Source organism: Scomber japonicus, chromosome 19, assembly GCF_027409825.1.
Source record: "Scomber japonicus isolate fScoJap1 chromosome 19, fScoJap1.pri, whole genome shotgun sequence".
Lineage (NCBI taxonomy): Eukaryota > Metazoa > Chordata > Actinopteri > Scombriformes > Scombridae > Scomber > Scomber japonicus.
Window position 1 is genome coordinate 26,883,264 of NC_070596.1, and position 16,237 is coordinate 26,899,500.

Sequence of the window (16,237 nt, forward strand, 5' to 3'; positions counted from 1 at the left end):
AAATCTGGCCCGTGCCACCCCCACCCACCCCCCTCCCAACCCTCATCTCTTCCTCCTCCTCCTCCTCCTCCTCCTCCTCTTTCTACTTTCCAAGAAAAAGCAAAAAAAAAAATAGAGACAGCAACGTGAGGGCAAGAGGAAATACTGGCGAGAGCAGGGAGGATTAAGACGAGGATATACCCGTGAAGGAGTGATGAGGTTGTTTTCGTCTTTTCTCTTATGAGTTTTTAACTCTTAAGCTTTTATTTGCCACCACCAGTACTGAGTAGGAGAGAAAAATAAAAAATAAGGAGCTTAATTGTAGGTGCAACTTTAAAATCTGGACCTCATTTCCCATCCTAGGCCTGTCAAACTGAACAGACACATCCTACACAACCTGCAGTAATAATAACTTAATAAAGATATAGACCAAATCTCCAGTTGTAACCAAGCACAGATGGCTGCTCTCACTTATTTGAAATGATTTTATCTCTTCCCTCATGCTTTAGATTTTATGTTTTTTACAACATCCTGTTTCCAATCTAGTGATCACAGCCAATTTGTTGAATTGTGACCTCATAATCTATAGATTATGATTACGCTTTAGCCAATTTAGGGATTCTGGTTGTGGTGGTGTAATCTAATAGCATGTAAGTGCTTTTTTTTTTTTTTTTTTTTAACTTGGTGGCCCATACATGGTCATTTTAGCTTGAAACAACTGGCTCCTTTTTAATGGAGCTCCCTGAGTTTTTTAATCTGGTCTTGTTTCAAATTATTTTATTAATTTTTTATTTTTGGACTGCACATTGCAATACATACATTTATCAAAAAAGTAGTATAATCTCTTCTGCCATCCATAAATTTTCAAGATTCATGAACTTTATATAGTTTGGGAGAGATTAAGAGTGTGCATAAGAGCAATAAAAGTACAGAAAGGTAAATCCAGGAGAGGTTAGAAAAGAAAAATTAAATAAAATGCATATTTAAATTGTTTTAAATTATGATAAGAGTTGTTCTTTAAGGTTTAATCCAAATGAACCGTGGCCACACTCTAGATCTTTCTCTTTAGTCAAGATCTGAGAATATCATCTGTGAAAAATATGGACATGTTTTTATCTTATCATCACCAATGCATTGTTTTTAAACTATGAATTACAGGCTTGCTGGTGCTGTGTCATCCTGCTCTAAGTATACTCCTGTCTTAAATGAGCATACTGCCTCTAAATCCTGTACACTGTTTAATTCCCAGGGCAATGTGTTTCCTTATTTCTCCAATTCATGTTTTTTTTCTCGAGCTTAGATCTCGTAGCTCCTTTGAAGACGAACTCAAAGGCTAGAAAACAGGCCTGCTTAAATGACAGTATTCAAAGCTGCTGAAAGATGCTGAACTTATTTCCAGATTTCTATTCAAAGACTGTCGAGCAGTTAGTAAAACTCAGCCTCTCCTTGCACCTCTGTTGATTGTAAAAACTTTTTATCGCACTATTCTGGAAAGGTGGAGTCAGTAACACATTGTATTACCCCCAATCCTACTTTTTTTATATGTTGACCACCAGCGCAGGGATACTTTGAGCCATTTTTTCCCTCTGCCTGATCGTCTAAGAAATCATGTCTCATATGAGAGTATCCTCCAGCCTTCTTGACATAATTCCAAGTTTTTATTTGAAGTAATGGAAAGTTTTTGGGCCCCATTCGCTTCTATTTTGAACAGCTGTCTACTGATGGTGTCCCAGATAACTTCAAAAATGTTTGTGTCTGACCAGTCCTAAAAAAACACACACACACAGGGGCTTGACGTTATGAGGCCGTGTTTTGATCTAGAGGTTGACATCAGTATGCTAACATGCTCACAATGAGAGCGCTAATATAATGTTAACCATGTTTACCCTCTTAGCTTAGCATATTAGCATGCTACAGCTCTCATTGCAGGTAGATTTAATAGGATACTACAAGTCTTTTCTTGCTTTTACACATTTGTCTTATGGTCTAGCACTTAGCTTTCTTCCTCTGGGTGTGCACGTCTACCACAAACTTTTTTTTAGCGTATTAGCATGCTAAAATTAGCTAATTAAGGCTAAACACAAAGTGCAGCTGAGGCTAATGGGAATGTCAGTTTTGCAGCCAATCTACTAGACACATTAACATTTTGAAATGTCCATCACTGTTTCCCAAAGTGAGGTGAAAGTATTGTGTCCGACCAACGGTCAACGAAGATATTCAGTTTGGTGACTTAGAGATCTAAAGAAACCAGAACATTTGAGAAAGTGGAACCAGAGAATCTAAATATGTTGTCTTAAAATAGACCCAAAATGATTAATTGATTATCAAAATGGTTGGCAATTATTTTTCTGTCCATACTAATTGAGTAATAGTTGCAGCTCTACCTCTAATGGCACCAAAAAGTCACTAAGAGAGCTTCACTTCCTCAAATAACCTGATGGTGGCGCTACATGGAAAGTTGATGGATCAAACAAAGCTATTACATTACATTAGTTACAATGAGGGAGACATGAATATCTCAACCCACCCATTTCATTGCAACCCATCTAATAAATGTTGAATCAATCCCCTGAAATCCCAATAATGAACCTCATCCTCATGGTGGCGCTAGAGGAAAGGTGAGGGGATTACATATACGTCACTAGTCTTCATATCTCCGTGGACAATGAATCTTTGTATTTAAATATCAAACTAATTCATCCAAAAGATGTCGAGATATTCCAGTCTGAACCAAAGTGGGGGTGCAACAGACCGATGCTAGAGTCAGTATGGTTGAAATCAGCTAAGAAAAAAGGTCGTAGTTGTTGCAGAAGTAGTTATAGTTGCAGTCCAAACATTCAGACCTGCAAACAATCTGAACCTGTGGTAGGATGCCAAGCCACAGAACCCCAACAGTGACATAAAATAATACTGCATCTGTTGGTTAGATTTGCTAGTTTTCCCACAGAGTCTGATGTGATTGAACAATGATAAATAATGACTGCACGATGACGACGAGTCTCAAATCTGACCTTTTTTGTTGTTTACGATTTAAGTGTATAAATGCCTCCAAATTAAAGTGGTAATGAGTAATTGCTCGTAAATTGCCACACAGGGTGGAGTGTACGGTGGATGTGGATGCTGAACTTTAAAAAAATAACAAGCAGGTTTTTTTGTTTGTATTGTACACCTAATGAAACTGCCACTTCATCATTGTAAACACTCTTAAAAAATGAATGTGAATCACTTTTTCTTATCACATGCATCTTCAAGTCCTTGCCTTCCAAACTCAGGCGTCACACACATGATATATTATGTCACAACAATCAACACTTCCACGCTAAGTTCCTGTAAGAGAAGAGTGTTTTCTTTTCTGTCATTTCCAGGCTTTGAGGTGAGTCATGGTCAACGGTCAAACTCTGAAATCTGCGATGAGTCTGTGAGTCACGGCTGGAGGGAAACTTTATGGTAGGCAGTAAAAAAAAAAAGAGAACCAGCATCGAAAGCTAAAGACTCAAGGAGACAGTTTTACAACCCAGTTTGTTTGCTGTCCTTTCTCTAATGCCTTTTGGCTCGCCTTGACATGAGTGACGACGAAGAAAATTCACTTACAGGTTTTTTTGTCTAACTGGTGTGTACAAGAAGTCTCCGAAACGTGCGCTTGCAGAAGACAAACTTTACCCGACTGACCCTCAACAAAAAGACAAAGTCTGTTTTATCCATTTGATTGCGTAAAGTTAGAAGGTTTCGATTTACCTTCAGCTGAAAACTGAAAACTGAAAACCAACCCCTGAGGTTCGAAAACGAATGTCATTGAAATGGCATCCGAGACCTCAATAAAAAAAAAGTGTGTCACAGGGGACAAGAGAGTAAAGAGCTGACAAAGTATAAGTGACATCAGTGTATGTGAAGATTAGGTTAATAAGGGTTTGGAGCCACACCAATGCAATGACGTGACCATCTCTGGCAACGGCATCACAATCTTCCCATCTGAGGTCAATCACTTCCCCAAACATCTGTCGTCTGGCTCCAGTTTTCTCATTACCAGAGGGTCGGCACGTATTGTGGAAATAATGATTAGTAGAAAGTCGGTGTGGTAGTGCTGGTGGTGTGTATCAGCGAGAGTGATATCATTCACAGAGCCTCATGGAAAGGCAATTAAAAAGACACTCTTTCTTTTTTCTTGCCTGTCGTACATACACCAACTGATTGATTTATGTTGGGTGTCTGACATTGGGGGGGAGGGGGGGGGGGTTCGCTCGGTCTTATCTTATTTCCTGTGGTTGAAAGGAGTGAAGGGTTATCGGCCTTTAGGTCCAGAGGCACGAAGGAAACTCTCCCGCCTCCTCAGCTGTTTGAAGCTCCTCTCGCCCCCTTTCCTCTTCCACATCCTCATCCTCTCCACAATGGTGGAGACTCTGCAGTGTTATTTCTCCACTTTCATTACCTTGTCTTAAACTCGATATACTTTGTTTAGGTGGAAGAACTGAAGAGCAGCAGTGGGGCAGAGCAACCAGGGCAGTCACCAGGAGAGATTGGGTTATACAGTATAGGCGCAGTACGTTTGGACGGACAGTCTTCTCAGTACCAAGGTTATTATAGTTTTTATTTTTCTTTAGTTTTTATTTTTCTTTAGTTTTTCAGTTTGCTTTTTTATTTCAGTTTAGTTTTAGTTAGTTCAACAAGTGATTTAGTAGTTTCAGTTTAGCTTTTATTTTGAAGGAATTGACTAGTTTTTAGTTTAGTTTTATTTTGAAGGAATTGACTAGTTTTAGTTTGGTTTTATTTTGAAGAAATTGACTAGTTTTAGTTTGGTTTTATTTTGAAGGAATTGACTAGTTTTAGTTTGGTTTTATTTTGAAGGAATTGACTAGTTTTTAGTTTGGTTTTATTTTGAAGGAATTGACTAGTTTTAGTTTAGTTTTTATTTTGAAGGAATTGACTAGTTTTTAGTTTGGTTTTATTTTGAAGGAATTGAGTAGTTTTAGTTTGGTTTTATTTTGAAGGAATTGACTAGTTTTAGTTTGGTTTTATTTTGAAGGAATAGACTAGTTTTAGTTTGGTTTTATTTTGAAGGAATTGACTAGTTTCAGTTTAGTTTTGATTTAGTTTTAGTCTTAGTCTTAGTTTTTTAGGCTTTCTCTTAATATTTATTTTTTTTTATTGTAGAAGCTGAAAAGGATGAAAGAATGTGTGACACCAAATATGGTTTATCATCAAGTCCTTTTTAATTTCATTCTTTAACCACAGCTGCTGGAGGACAGGAAGTCATCGAGGGAGAAAACGAAAGGACAATAAAAACGAAGCTGAATTTATCTGCAATTCAGTTTAGTTTTAGTTCGTTTTACATTGTTCATTGTAGTTTTTATTTTAATTTCAGTTTACTAAATTATTTTTTCATTGCTCTCCCTACTGGTGTAAGACATTGCAACAGCTATCTATCCTTTCAAAATAAAATAAACTTAAGAGATGGATTCAAAATAACCAAATCTGTAACCACAACTAACCTGCACTGTAATATATCTGTATGTCTAAGTCCTTGTATGTTTGTCTGTTGTTCATTCATTTCTTTTTCTTTCTTTTTTTTTTTTTACTTTTATTTGTATTTATTACTCTTTCTTTCTCTCTGTTCTGACCTTTCCAAGGGACAACGGATGAAAACTATCTTAGCTAACTCCGGTGCATTTACGTTTTAATTTGAAATGTTCATGAATGTACACTGTCCCTTCTTAAATAAATAAACTAAGTAAGTAAGTAAGAAAGAAAGTGAGCGTCCAGGTGAGATAACATTACAATGACGTCAAAAGTCCAAAGCACTAAAACACTCAGTGGATTACAATTACTGGATTATGATCGTTATCTGTCAATTATTTCCCGCTTTGGTCAGTTAGTCATTATGTCTATAATAATAAAATGTCCATCACTGTGTTTCCTAAAGCATTAAAGTGAAAGTATTGTTTCCGAACAATCTCGAGATATTCAGTTTAGTGTCTTAAAAAACTAAAGATATTCACATTTGAGAAACTTAAACCAGAGAATTTGGATATTTTGTCTTAGAAAATGATTAATTGATTATAAAAATATCTGGCAATTACTAATCTGCTGATCAACTTAATGGCTTGATCGATAAATAGTCACTGTGAACGCGGCATTTCCTCCAGTAAAACAAAGATTACGATCATCATAGAGCTTCATTTATATGTGCTGTTACTTTTTACTGTACTCAACTCTCAAGGTATTCCTACAGCAGAGTCCATTCCTCTGATGTGGAAGGTTTAAACACTCTTAACCTTCGTGTTAGTGTCGACAGGGTCAAATTGACCCTCTCTGTTTTGACTGTTTCTTTCCTTCTTTCCTTCTTCCTTCCTTCCTCTGTCCTTCTTTCTTTCCTTCCTCCATCCTACCTTCCTCTCTTCCTTCTTTTCTTTCCTTTCCTCTCTCCCTCCTTTCCTTTCTTCCTTCCTTCCTTCCTTCCTTCCTCTGTCCTTCTTTCCTTCCTTACTCCCTCCTACCTTCCTCTCTTCCTTCTTTTCTTTCCTCTCTCCCTCCTTTCCTTTCTTCCTTCCCTCCTTTCCTTTCTTCCTTCCTTCCTTTCCTTTCTTCCTTCCTTCCTTCTTTCCTTTCCTCCTTCCTTCCTTCCTCCCTCCTACCTACCTCTCTTCCTTCTTTTCTTTCCTCTCTCCCTCCTTTCCTTTCTTCCTTCCCTCCCTTCCTTTCTTCCTTGCTTCCTTCCTTTCCTTTCTTTCTTCCTTCCTTCCTTTCTTCCTTCCTTCCTTCCTTCCCTCCTTCCTTCCTTCCTCCCTCCTACCTTCCTCTCTTCCTTCTTTTCTTTCCTCTCTCCCTCCTGTCCTTTCTTCCTTCCTTCCTTCCCTCCTTCTTTCCTTCCTTCCTTCCTTCCTCTGTCCTTCTTTCCTTCCTTACTCCCTTCTTTCCTTCCCTCCTTCCTTCCTTCTTTCCTTCCTTCCTCCCTTCTTTCCTTCCCTCCTTCCTTCCTCCTTTCCTTCCATCTTCCTCCCTTCAATCCATACTTCTTTCTTTCCTTCCTTCTTCCTCCCTTCCATTCTTCCTTCCTCCTTTCCTTCCTTCCTCCTTTCTTCCTTCCTTCCTTCTTCCTCCCTTCCTTCCTTCCGTCCCCCCTTCCTTCCTTCCTTCCTTCCTTGACTCGAGTACAACCGGAGGGATCATTTCTCTACAACATGGCCAAGTGTAAATGTAAAATGATGCCCTGATCTTTAAATCAATACATTTAAAGGCTTCTCATCAAAATCTAGTTTATTTTGTAAGAGAATATGTAACAGCTGATATATTATTATTGACTTTTTTTTTAACTCTTCCTGCAGCATTTTAATCTAAAGAGCGTCTCTGCTCATGTCAAAAGAACTAATTACATTCAAGTGAAATATAATATTAGGCTCATATTACGCTTACTGTACCACTTCCACTAATCAATTTCCTGTTGGGATCGCTCCACTGTTAAATGCAATGCAAAAGAGAGAAGGAGGGAGGGAGGAAGGAATAAGGGTGGAATGGAGGGAGGAAGGAAGGAAGAATGAATGAAAGGAGGGAGGAAGGAGGGAAGGAAAAGGGAGAAAAGGAAAGAAGGAAGGAAGAAAGGTAGGAAAGAAGGACAGAGGAAAGAAAGAGAGAAGGAGGGAGGGAGGAAAGATGGAAGGGAGGATGGAAAGGAGGGAGGAAGGAAGGAAGAATGAAGGAAAGGAGGGAAGAAAGAGAGAAGGAAGGAGGGAGGAAAGAAGGAAGGGAGAAAGGAAAAAAAGAAGGAAAGGAGGGAGGAAAGAAGGAAGGAAGGAAGGGAGGAAAGGAAAAAAGGAAGGGAAGGAAGGAAGAAAGGTAGGAAAGAAGGACAGAGGGAAAAAAGAGAGAAGGAAGGAGGGAGGAAAGAAGGAAGGGAGAAAGGAAAAAAAGAAGGAAAGGAGGGAGGAAGGAAGGAAGGGAGGAAAGGAAAAAAGGAAGGGAAGGAAGGAAGAAAGGTAGGAAAGAAGGACAGAGGGAAAAAAGAGAGAAGGAAGGAGGGAGGAAAGAAGGAAGGGAGAAAGGAGGGAAGGAAGGAAAGGAGGAAGGAAGGGAAGGAAGGAAGGAAAGGAGGAAGGAATAAGGGTGGAATGGAGGGAGGAAGGAAGGAAGAATGAATGAAAGGAGGGAGGAAGGAGGGAAGGAAAAGGGAGGAAAGGAAAGAAGGAAGGAAGAAAGGTAGGAAAGAAGGACAGAGGAAAGAAAGAGAGAAGGAGGGAGGGAGGAAAGATGGAAGGGAGGATGGAAAGGAGGGAGGAAGGAAGGAAGAATGAAGGAAAGGAGGGAAGAAAGAGAGAAGGAAGGAGGGAGGAGAGAAGGAAGGGAGAAAGGAAAAAAAGAAGGAAAGGAGGGAGGAAGGAAGGAAGGGAGGAAAGGAAAAAAGGAAGGGAAGGAAAGAAGAAAGGTAGGAAAGAAGGACAGAGGGAAAAAAGAGAGAAGGAAGGAGGGAGGAAAGAAGGAAGGGAGAAAGGAGGGAAGGAAGGAAAGGAGGAAGGAAGGGAAGGAAGGAAGGAAAGGAGGAAGGAAGGAGGGAAGGAAGGAAAGAAGTTTAGTTTAGTTAAATGTCAATATGTGGTATCGATCACCAAAAATAAATCCAACATCAGTCTGAGTATTTAAAATAGAAGGAAACATCTGGAGCCTTTCATCAGTTTGACAACGACGACGATCTATAAATGAGAAGTTATTTGGCGTCAAAGAGGGGCCGAGAAGACAACTGCAAAACAAAAAAGAGAGAAATCCAGGAAGGAGAAACACGTCTAAACACTCCGATAAAAGCTTTTACATGAAATGCTTCAGTGTCAGCCGTGTAATATTAAAGCTTTTTATTATACACAGAGGCCCGATGTGACTTAGCCAAGTAGGACATGTTCCTGGATCAACATCCCACATTACGTTCCCGGACCAAAAAAAAAAAAACTGTGCTCAACCAATCACAGCTCTTACTTAACCCTTAAACAGACAACGTGCACCAGGAGATACAGACTCTTTAACCTTCCTGTTGTCCTCCCGGGTCCTTCCTCTGTCCTTCCTTCCTTCCTTCATCTGTCCTTCCTTCCTTCCTTCCTTCCTTCCTTCCTTCCTTCCTTCTTCAGATCTAAGTTCAGCTGTTAGGGTAAATGTTCCCTTCTTCTGTCCTTTCTTCCTTCCTTCATCTGTCCTTCCTTTCTTTCTTCCTTCCTTCCTTCCCTTCCTCCCTCCTTTCCTTCCTTCTTCCTCCCTCCTCCCTTTCCTCTCTCCTTCCTTTCCTTCCTTCCTTCCCTTCCTCCCTCCTTTCCTTCCTTCTTCCCTCCTTTCCTTCCTACCTTCCTTCCTTCCTTCCTTCCTTACTTTAGGTGCAAATGACATAACTATTAAGGGCTCTTTCTTAACATTGTCAGTGTGCTGCTCTTGTCCTTACTACTTTCCTTCCCTCCTTCCTTCTCTCCTAAATTCCTTCCTCTTTTCATCCTTACTCCTTTCCTCCCTCCCTCCCTCCCTCCCTCCCTCGCTCCTTTCCTTCCTTCCTTCTCTCCTAAATTCCTTCCTCTTTTCATCCTTACTCCTTTCCTCCCTCCCTCCCTCCCTCCCTCGCTCCTTTCCTTCCTTCCTTCTCTCCTAAATTCCTTCCTCTTTTCATCCTTACTCCTTTCCTCCCTCCCTCTTTTCATCCTTACTCCTTTCCTCCCTCCCTCCCTCGCTCCTTTCCTTCCTTCCTTCCTTCTCTCCTAAATTCCTTCCTCTTTTCCTCCTTACTACTTTTCTCCCTCCCTCCCTCCCTCGCTCCTCTCCTTCCTTCCTTCTCTCCTAAATTCCTTCCTCTTTTCATCCTTACTCCTTTCCTCCCTCCCTCTTTTCATCCTTACTCCTTTCCTCCCTCCCTCTTTTCATCCTTACTCCTTTCCTCCCTCCCTCCCTCCCTCGCTCCTTTCCTTCCTTCCTTCTCTCCTAAATTCCTTCCTCTTTTCATCCTTACTCCTTTCCTCCCTCCCTCCATACTCCTTTCCTCCCTCCCTCCTTCCCTCCCTCCTTACTCCTTTCCTTCCTTCCTCCTGTCCTCCCTCCCTCCTTACTCCTTTCCTTCCTTCCTCCTGTCCTCCCTCCCTTCTGTCCTTCCTTGACCTGAGGATAACAGGAGGGTTAATACTGATACTTTTCCGTTGTGACTCATACAAAGATCTGCCATGAACACTTTTTCTTTCCTTTTATACAGCGTGACACGATTTAGTCAAGTAAATGATCACATTGTTCATATATAAAGAGCCGTGGTCAGTCCAGTATGTGATTTTTTTGGTGGAATATTCCTTTAACATCCAAACTCAACACCCTTATTGCCCAAGAAACAATACCATCTACTCTTTCATGGCATGTGTAATTATATTATTGTATTGTGAATCTGTATTTTTTCTAGAAAATCCCACAGGGACGAATATTTATGGGTATTTTTTATTATCTATGGGTAGAATAACCACTAAGGAATGTGTTATTGGGGGAAACCAGTAAATTAAATTCCTGACAAGATATTTCACCATGATATTATTTATCGCCATTAAGGAGTTTTGCTTAGTGATTTGCAACATTGCCCACAATTGCTTAAGACGCCCTGAGATATTAAAAAAGGGGAAGATCTAATGGAATAAATCATATCACTAGAAAACTACATCTGCTCATCCTGTGTAGTAAAATATATTTCAAGACTTAGAGTAGCCTTGCTGAATGGATTCAAGCACTCTCTCTCTCTCCTGGTTTACAGTTTGGGTTTACAGCTCCCCTCACCAGACCAGACGCCCACCTTTACTGTTTGGGCCTGCACCAGATAAACAACTGTAGGGTAAAGTAGCAACAGCCATAATCACCAGAGAGCTGAGAGCTACAGTCTGTGCAGAAAAGAGGAGGTTCAGTGAGCATGATCTCATGGCCTCCTCCCTTTTCCATAATTCACCACAGCCAGTCAAAAGTGGCCCGAGATTTGGCCTGAGTCTCGTAGCCATAGACGAAGGATACACGCCCTTCACACACTAAACGGAGATACGCATGTGTGGTCAACTTAATGACTTTATTTTTTGTGGCCAATCAACGAGTCGGGATTAACTCCAGCTGACTGTGCAGAAAATAAATATTTAGTTCCTTGCGAGTGACAGCTAAGCTTAGAGGGCGGCATGTCTTTGACACTTCTGACTGCTTTGGGGTAAGAGGTCACTGAAGGCACCACGAAAATCAAACACATAGCTCCTGCAGTGGGAGTTTGTGGCGGTCGTAATGAATGTGTTCAGCTTGAAAAGGCATAACTTTTCATTTACCTTGATGAACGGTGGAGACAACAAAAGGTTAGATGGGCTGAGTTAGCTCTGATTGTCTCTGAAGTGCAATCTCAAAAAGAACTGAAAATATACGGAGGAATGAAGGAGTTCGTTTGCAAAGTACTCTCTGTGCTGTATTGCTTCTGGCTTGGAGGTGTGTGGTTGTAGACACACCCAAAAGTAGGACTGAGACTAACCATTCAATCACACACTTAAGTCTGTTAGACACCTCTGTACCTGACTAAAAGCCAATATGGGCTCAAAATATTCAAAACATCATAGAGTAAAAATTTTAAAGGGTGTGTTCAACAGTGCAGTGAGTTCGTGGCAAGAAGAAATTGCTCTTAAAAGGAAAGGTGCATGAAAAAGTTGGTCTTGAAACAACAGGTCAAGTGCTGATATGAATATTGACACAATTTTCTGGCTGTAATCATTCCTCCTGCTAATTCTGGCCATTTAAAGATCCCTTCATAAGCACTGTAAGTGACGTGGGACAAAATCCACAGTCCTTCTTTTGTGTAAAAATGTTTTCCAAAGTTTATCTGAAACTAATATGAGGCTTCAGCAACCTGAGTTAGACAAATAAAGAGAATATCTTTGGTCTTTTTGCTACAACATTCCCTCTTTCTTTTACTATCCTGCTATTCACTGCAGCTCAACAGGGGAACATTGTTCAGGGGAACAAAAAGAAGGAATTTTACTCTAAATAGCCTACATCATTTTATTTGTAGCTGAAGCCTCTTTATAAGCTTCAGATAAACTTTGGAATGCACCAAACAAGGATTTCTTCCCACAACACTTGCACCAAAAGCACATTAGGAAAGGATTGTCAGTATGAACAGAATGAATGATTATAGCATGCAAAACTTCTTTCCATTGATTCCTTCATTTTGATTTAAGACTGACTTTAAACATAGTGAACCTTCTCCTTTAAGATCAGTGACAAGACATTACAATATATGCGTTGTGTGCTTATCTCACCTGCGATCCCTTGCAGCAGTCCACACACGTTGAAAATGCTCTTCTTCATAATGCTCTGGAAGCACATGGTGAACACCGAGATGAACGCCACAGCACAGAGCAGCAGGATCCCTGCAGCCAGGAAGATAGAAGTAGCCTGCCAGAACCCGCTGGCAATCTCCCCAAAGTGTACCGCATACGGTCCGCACAGTATTCCTCGCTGATGATGGGGCAGTTTTATACAGCGACCGTAGATGCCTAAAGTGGGCCTGTAGGCCTCTCCGGCTGTGGTGGCCCCATGGGGGCCATAAACAGCATCAGGTGTGCGGGGGAAACCCACCAGCCAGTCAGTGCTCATGAAGGCGATGAGCTCTCCAAACGCGGCTACAATACTCAGCAGAGTCCACAGCATAGAGCGGCAGGTGACAATGACATGGCACATGCTGACGGTGGCTGGAGTGTCCCTCTGTTCAGATTTTCAACGTTGCTGAGAGGTGAAGAGGTGGATTTTCGGTTGGACGCTCTCAAAACACAGAGAGCTGAGGTGGTGATCCTTCTCCGGCGGAGATGTAAGAGCGAGTGAGCACTTGACAGGAGGGAGTAGGTGACACAGAAAAGTTCAGGTCAATGATTCACAGTCTGCCGCTTCTCTCTCTTTCTTTGACTTCTTATCTTCTGTTGGTGTCGTTTCAGCACAGCTGTTGTTCCTCCTCCTTGAACTCACCCTCCTTCTATCGGCTCGGTGTACAGACTCTTATTCTGTGTGTTTATTTGGTGTCTACATCGTATTGAAGTTGTGTTCCCTGAGCCAGCCCGCTGGCGTCACATCAGACACACCTAAGAGATAAAATAGAAAGAAGAAACAGAGTGAGTGCCTTAATTGCATGTATAAAATGTAATTGCACGTATAAATGAAGCTCTGAGATGATGGGTAATTTTTGTTTTATTTGAGGAAGTACAGCTCTTAGATTTGATCTCGTTCTGTTTGGAAAAGCAGAAGTGTGGAGAATGAGGACAGTGTGTAGGAGGAGGAGAGAGAGGCTGCTATTGTAGATCATTAGGAGAGCGTCTAATGAGATGTGTAGAGATGTGTTCGCTGAAAGTGGGCCTCTTCTGTTCTGAGTGTGTTTATGTTTAAAGATTTGTGATCAGGGGCGCTCTTTGTGCTCTCTACTCGCAGTGGATCTTCATAAGTGAGGTTGTAAAGATGGAAACAGACAATTTATATGCTTGTCTTCCTTGGTTTGTGTGTATGTGTGTGTGTGTGTGTGTGTGTGTGTGTGTGTGTGTGCTGGTGAGGGTTAAAAATCAATGTGGAAACAGAGCAATGAGAAGCGGATGCAGACAGAGAGAAAAACAAGCCTGAGGCCTCTCATCATGCAGCCCACACAGCTGACCTGAGGTCAACCAATGCTTGATAACATAACGGCTGTCCGGCTGTCACATGACCGCTGATAACCTCAACAACATCACCCCTCCTGACCTGCAGAGTCACTGACACTACAGTAAGGAAGCGGCAGATGGTCTTAGTCCATAAAAAAAATACATCTTTCACCGATCACGACACAGCTGACACATAAACACACAATAAACCCAAATCTGTCACAGCACACGCCTGGATTACAATAATAGCTTATGACATTTCTAAATTAATGCGTACTTTGCTCCTGCTTATTGCTGACTGCCATCCTGCAAAAGCTCATAAAAGAGTTTACACTTACTGGTCTTAACACCAGGTGCCAAAAAAAAAAAAAGTCTTTGTTGTGCACAATCCTCTGGAGCACAGACAATGATAATTAGAGTCTTAGATGAGGTTTACCTAGACTAAACAGCAAAAACGCTGTCAAATTTAGCAGAAGCATTACTTTACATGGACGAAAAGTCTGATTAGGAAAAGAACAACTTAAAGAAATGAAACCTTACTCAGCAAGAAATGTCAGGGAGAAGATTAACACATTGTTTCACCTAGAAGTGGACACTCCTTCCCATTCACTTCAATGAGAAAGTGTGTCCAAACCTTTGACTGGTGCATCTATACAAATCATTAACTCTGTGCATGTATAAGGTTTATCAGATATTATTAGTACTATAAAAAAAAAAAAATGAACATCAACTTTACTGTGCATTACTTCCTGTTTCTTGATGACAGCGTTGGAGCAAAGTCCATTAATGATTGACTTGCTTTAATGCGAGTAAAGATTAATATCACACAGGATCATGCCTCCAGTAAAAAGGAGCATTGAATTAGTTCATATCATGTTTTACCATCACTGACCACCAACGGACTAGAAACGGCTAATCATTTATATTCATGCAGGTAGCGTAGGTAGATAGCGACTGTTATAACCTGACACTTTTCACTTAATACACTCAACAGCAGCCGTTATTTGCAGTACAACCTCATGTGTTGAAGCTCTTTGATATTGTTTATTTTATTAAGATCTAATGTTCATGTGTTGACATTTTGGGAAATCTGCTTATGTGCTTCGTGCCAAGAGTTAGGAGAGAAGTTCGATGCTACTCTTGCTAGCGCTAGGAAGCCATTAGCTAATAGCATAAAGACTATACACTGGAAAAGAGTTAGTTTGACTATCTAGAAAGTTAAAAAATATGCAAAAAGACACTTCTAAAGTTCACAAATCAACATGCTGTATCTTGTTTCTTAAATCCATGTAAAACCAAACATTTGTGGGGTATTTTGTAAGCTACGTGTTTGCTAGAATAGCTGCTCTCCTCTTTATGCTAGGCTAGGTTAACTACCGTCTGGCTTCAGCTTCCTCTTCTCATCAAGCTTAATTCCCAAAATGTCAAACTATTCATTTAAACTGAGTCCAGTTATCTATCTTCTCTAATGCTACCTCAATATGCAGTCAGTTTCCAGGCAAATCGAACTGCAATTGGATATAAATGACCTTCTCCTTGATGAAAGTGTCTCTCACCTTACTATAAACTGCTCTATTTCACTAATACATCAAACATTTGATTATCAGGCTTTATTTTCACTCTTTCTATGAAGTTCTTAAGCATTAAGTAACTAGAGAAGCACAATTACATTACAAAAAGATATGTTTTTCTGATGGCAAAAACCAAAGACAACACAGTAAGAGAATGAGGTTCATATCCAAGGCTTTTAGGAACCCTGAAAGGCCTCTTGAGATTAAACAGTCAAACACAAATTGTCTGTAAAATTTATAAAGTTTGTGCAAGACATACATTAAAAACCAGAGCCATGAATGCCAGAGAACATTGAAAGATGGTTTTGCAGGCCTTTGTGCTCATGTTATAAATACAACTCTGGGCCAAAACTGACAGTTGTTTCTTTTCTTTCTCTGTCCCGGTTTCCATGCGGTCTCTTGGGAGTCTGTTCCCCAACCGGTGTCTGGCAGGGCAGCAGAGGGAGTCGGGGGGCCGCTGTTGACACGTGTGCCGCCTGAGGTTTCCATCACTCGGGGCCCCAGTGTGACCTCACAGTCAGGGGTGGGAGGCTCTGACGTCCCTTTGTGGTCACATCCCAGCAAAATGTGAGTGTGTGAGTAAGAGCATTACACAAACTTTGATCTTTGTCATCCTGTTGAGATATCAACAGTTCTTTCTTTTTTTTCCCCCTTCCTTCCCCCGCTCTTCTTCTTTTCCAACGGAGAAAATGACCCAGATCTGCGGTCTCTTGAAGGGCGGTATGTGTTTGTCTTTGTGTATGAGCTAACGTAACTCTGTGTTTGGACTAATGAGATCATAAGAACAAGCAAAGACAGCCGCCTCTGTGGATTTGAACCAAAATTAATTTCATGAATCACAAACGTTCGCATTGCCTCACCAGGAACAGATGCGGGAACAGATGCACGCAGACATTAACTAACTGAACTTTTTTTTTGAAAAACTCTTGCAACCCCTCCCACAGAAAGACGTTAGAGGAGCCGAATCCCAGCGGGTCTTTTGACGGGACTGATGTTTGGCATTAGGATTTAAAACAAAACGGGTTTTTTTAAGGGCATGAAACATGGGCAGTTGGA

General features: G+C 40.9%; 1 protein-coding gene across 2 annotated transcripts in view; it reads right to left on the reverse strand.

Annotated features, from left to right (window-relative positions):
* Window positions 1-16,237, reverse strand: part of LOC128380436 (LHFPL tetraspan subfamily member 2a protein) — a 34,959-nt gene that overhangs the window by 4,187 nt on the left and 14,535 nt on the right. For both annotated transcript variants that reach the window (XM_053340247.1, XM_053340248.1), the window contains exon 2: window positions 12,249-13,064. In XM_053340247.1, the coding sequence (XP_053196222.1) occupies window positions 12,249-12,669 (421 nt within the window). In that variant the 5' untranslated portion in view covers window positions 12,670-13,064. The remainder of the gene's footprint in view (window positions 1-12,248; window positions 13,065-16,237) is intronic.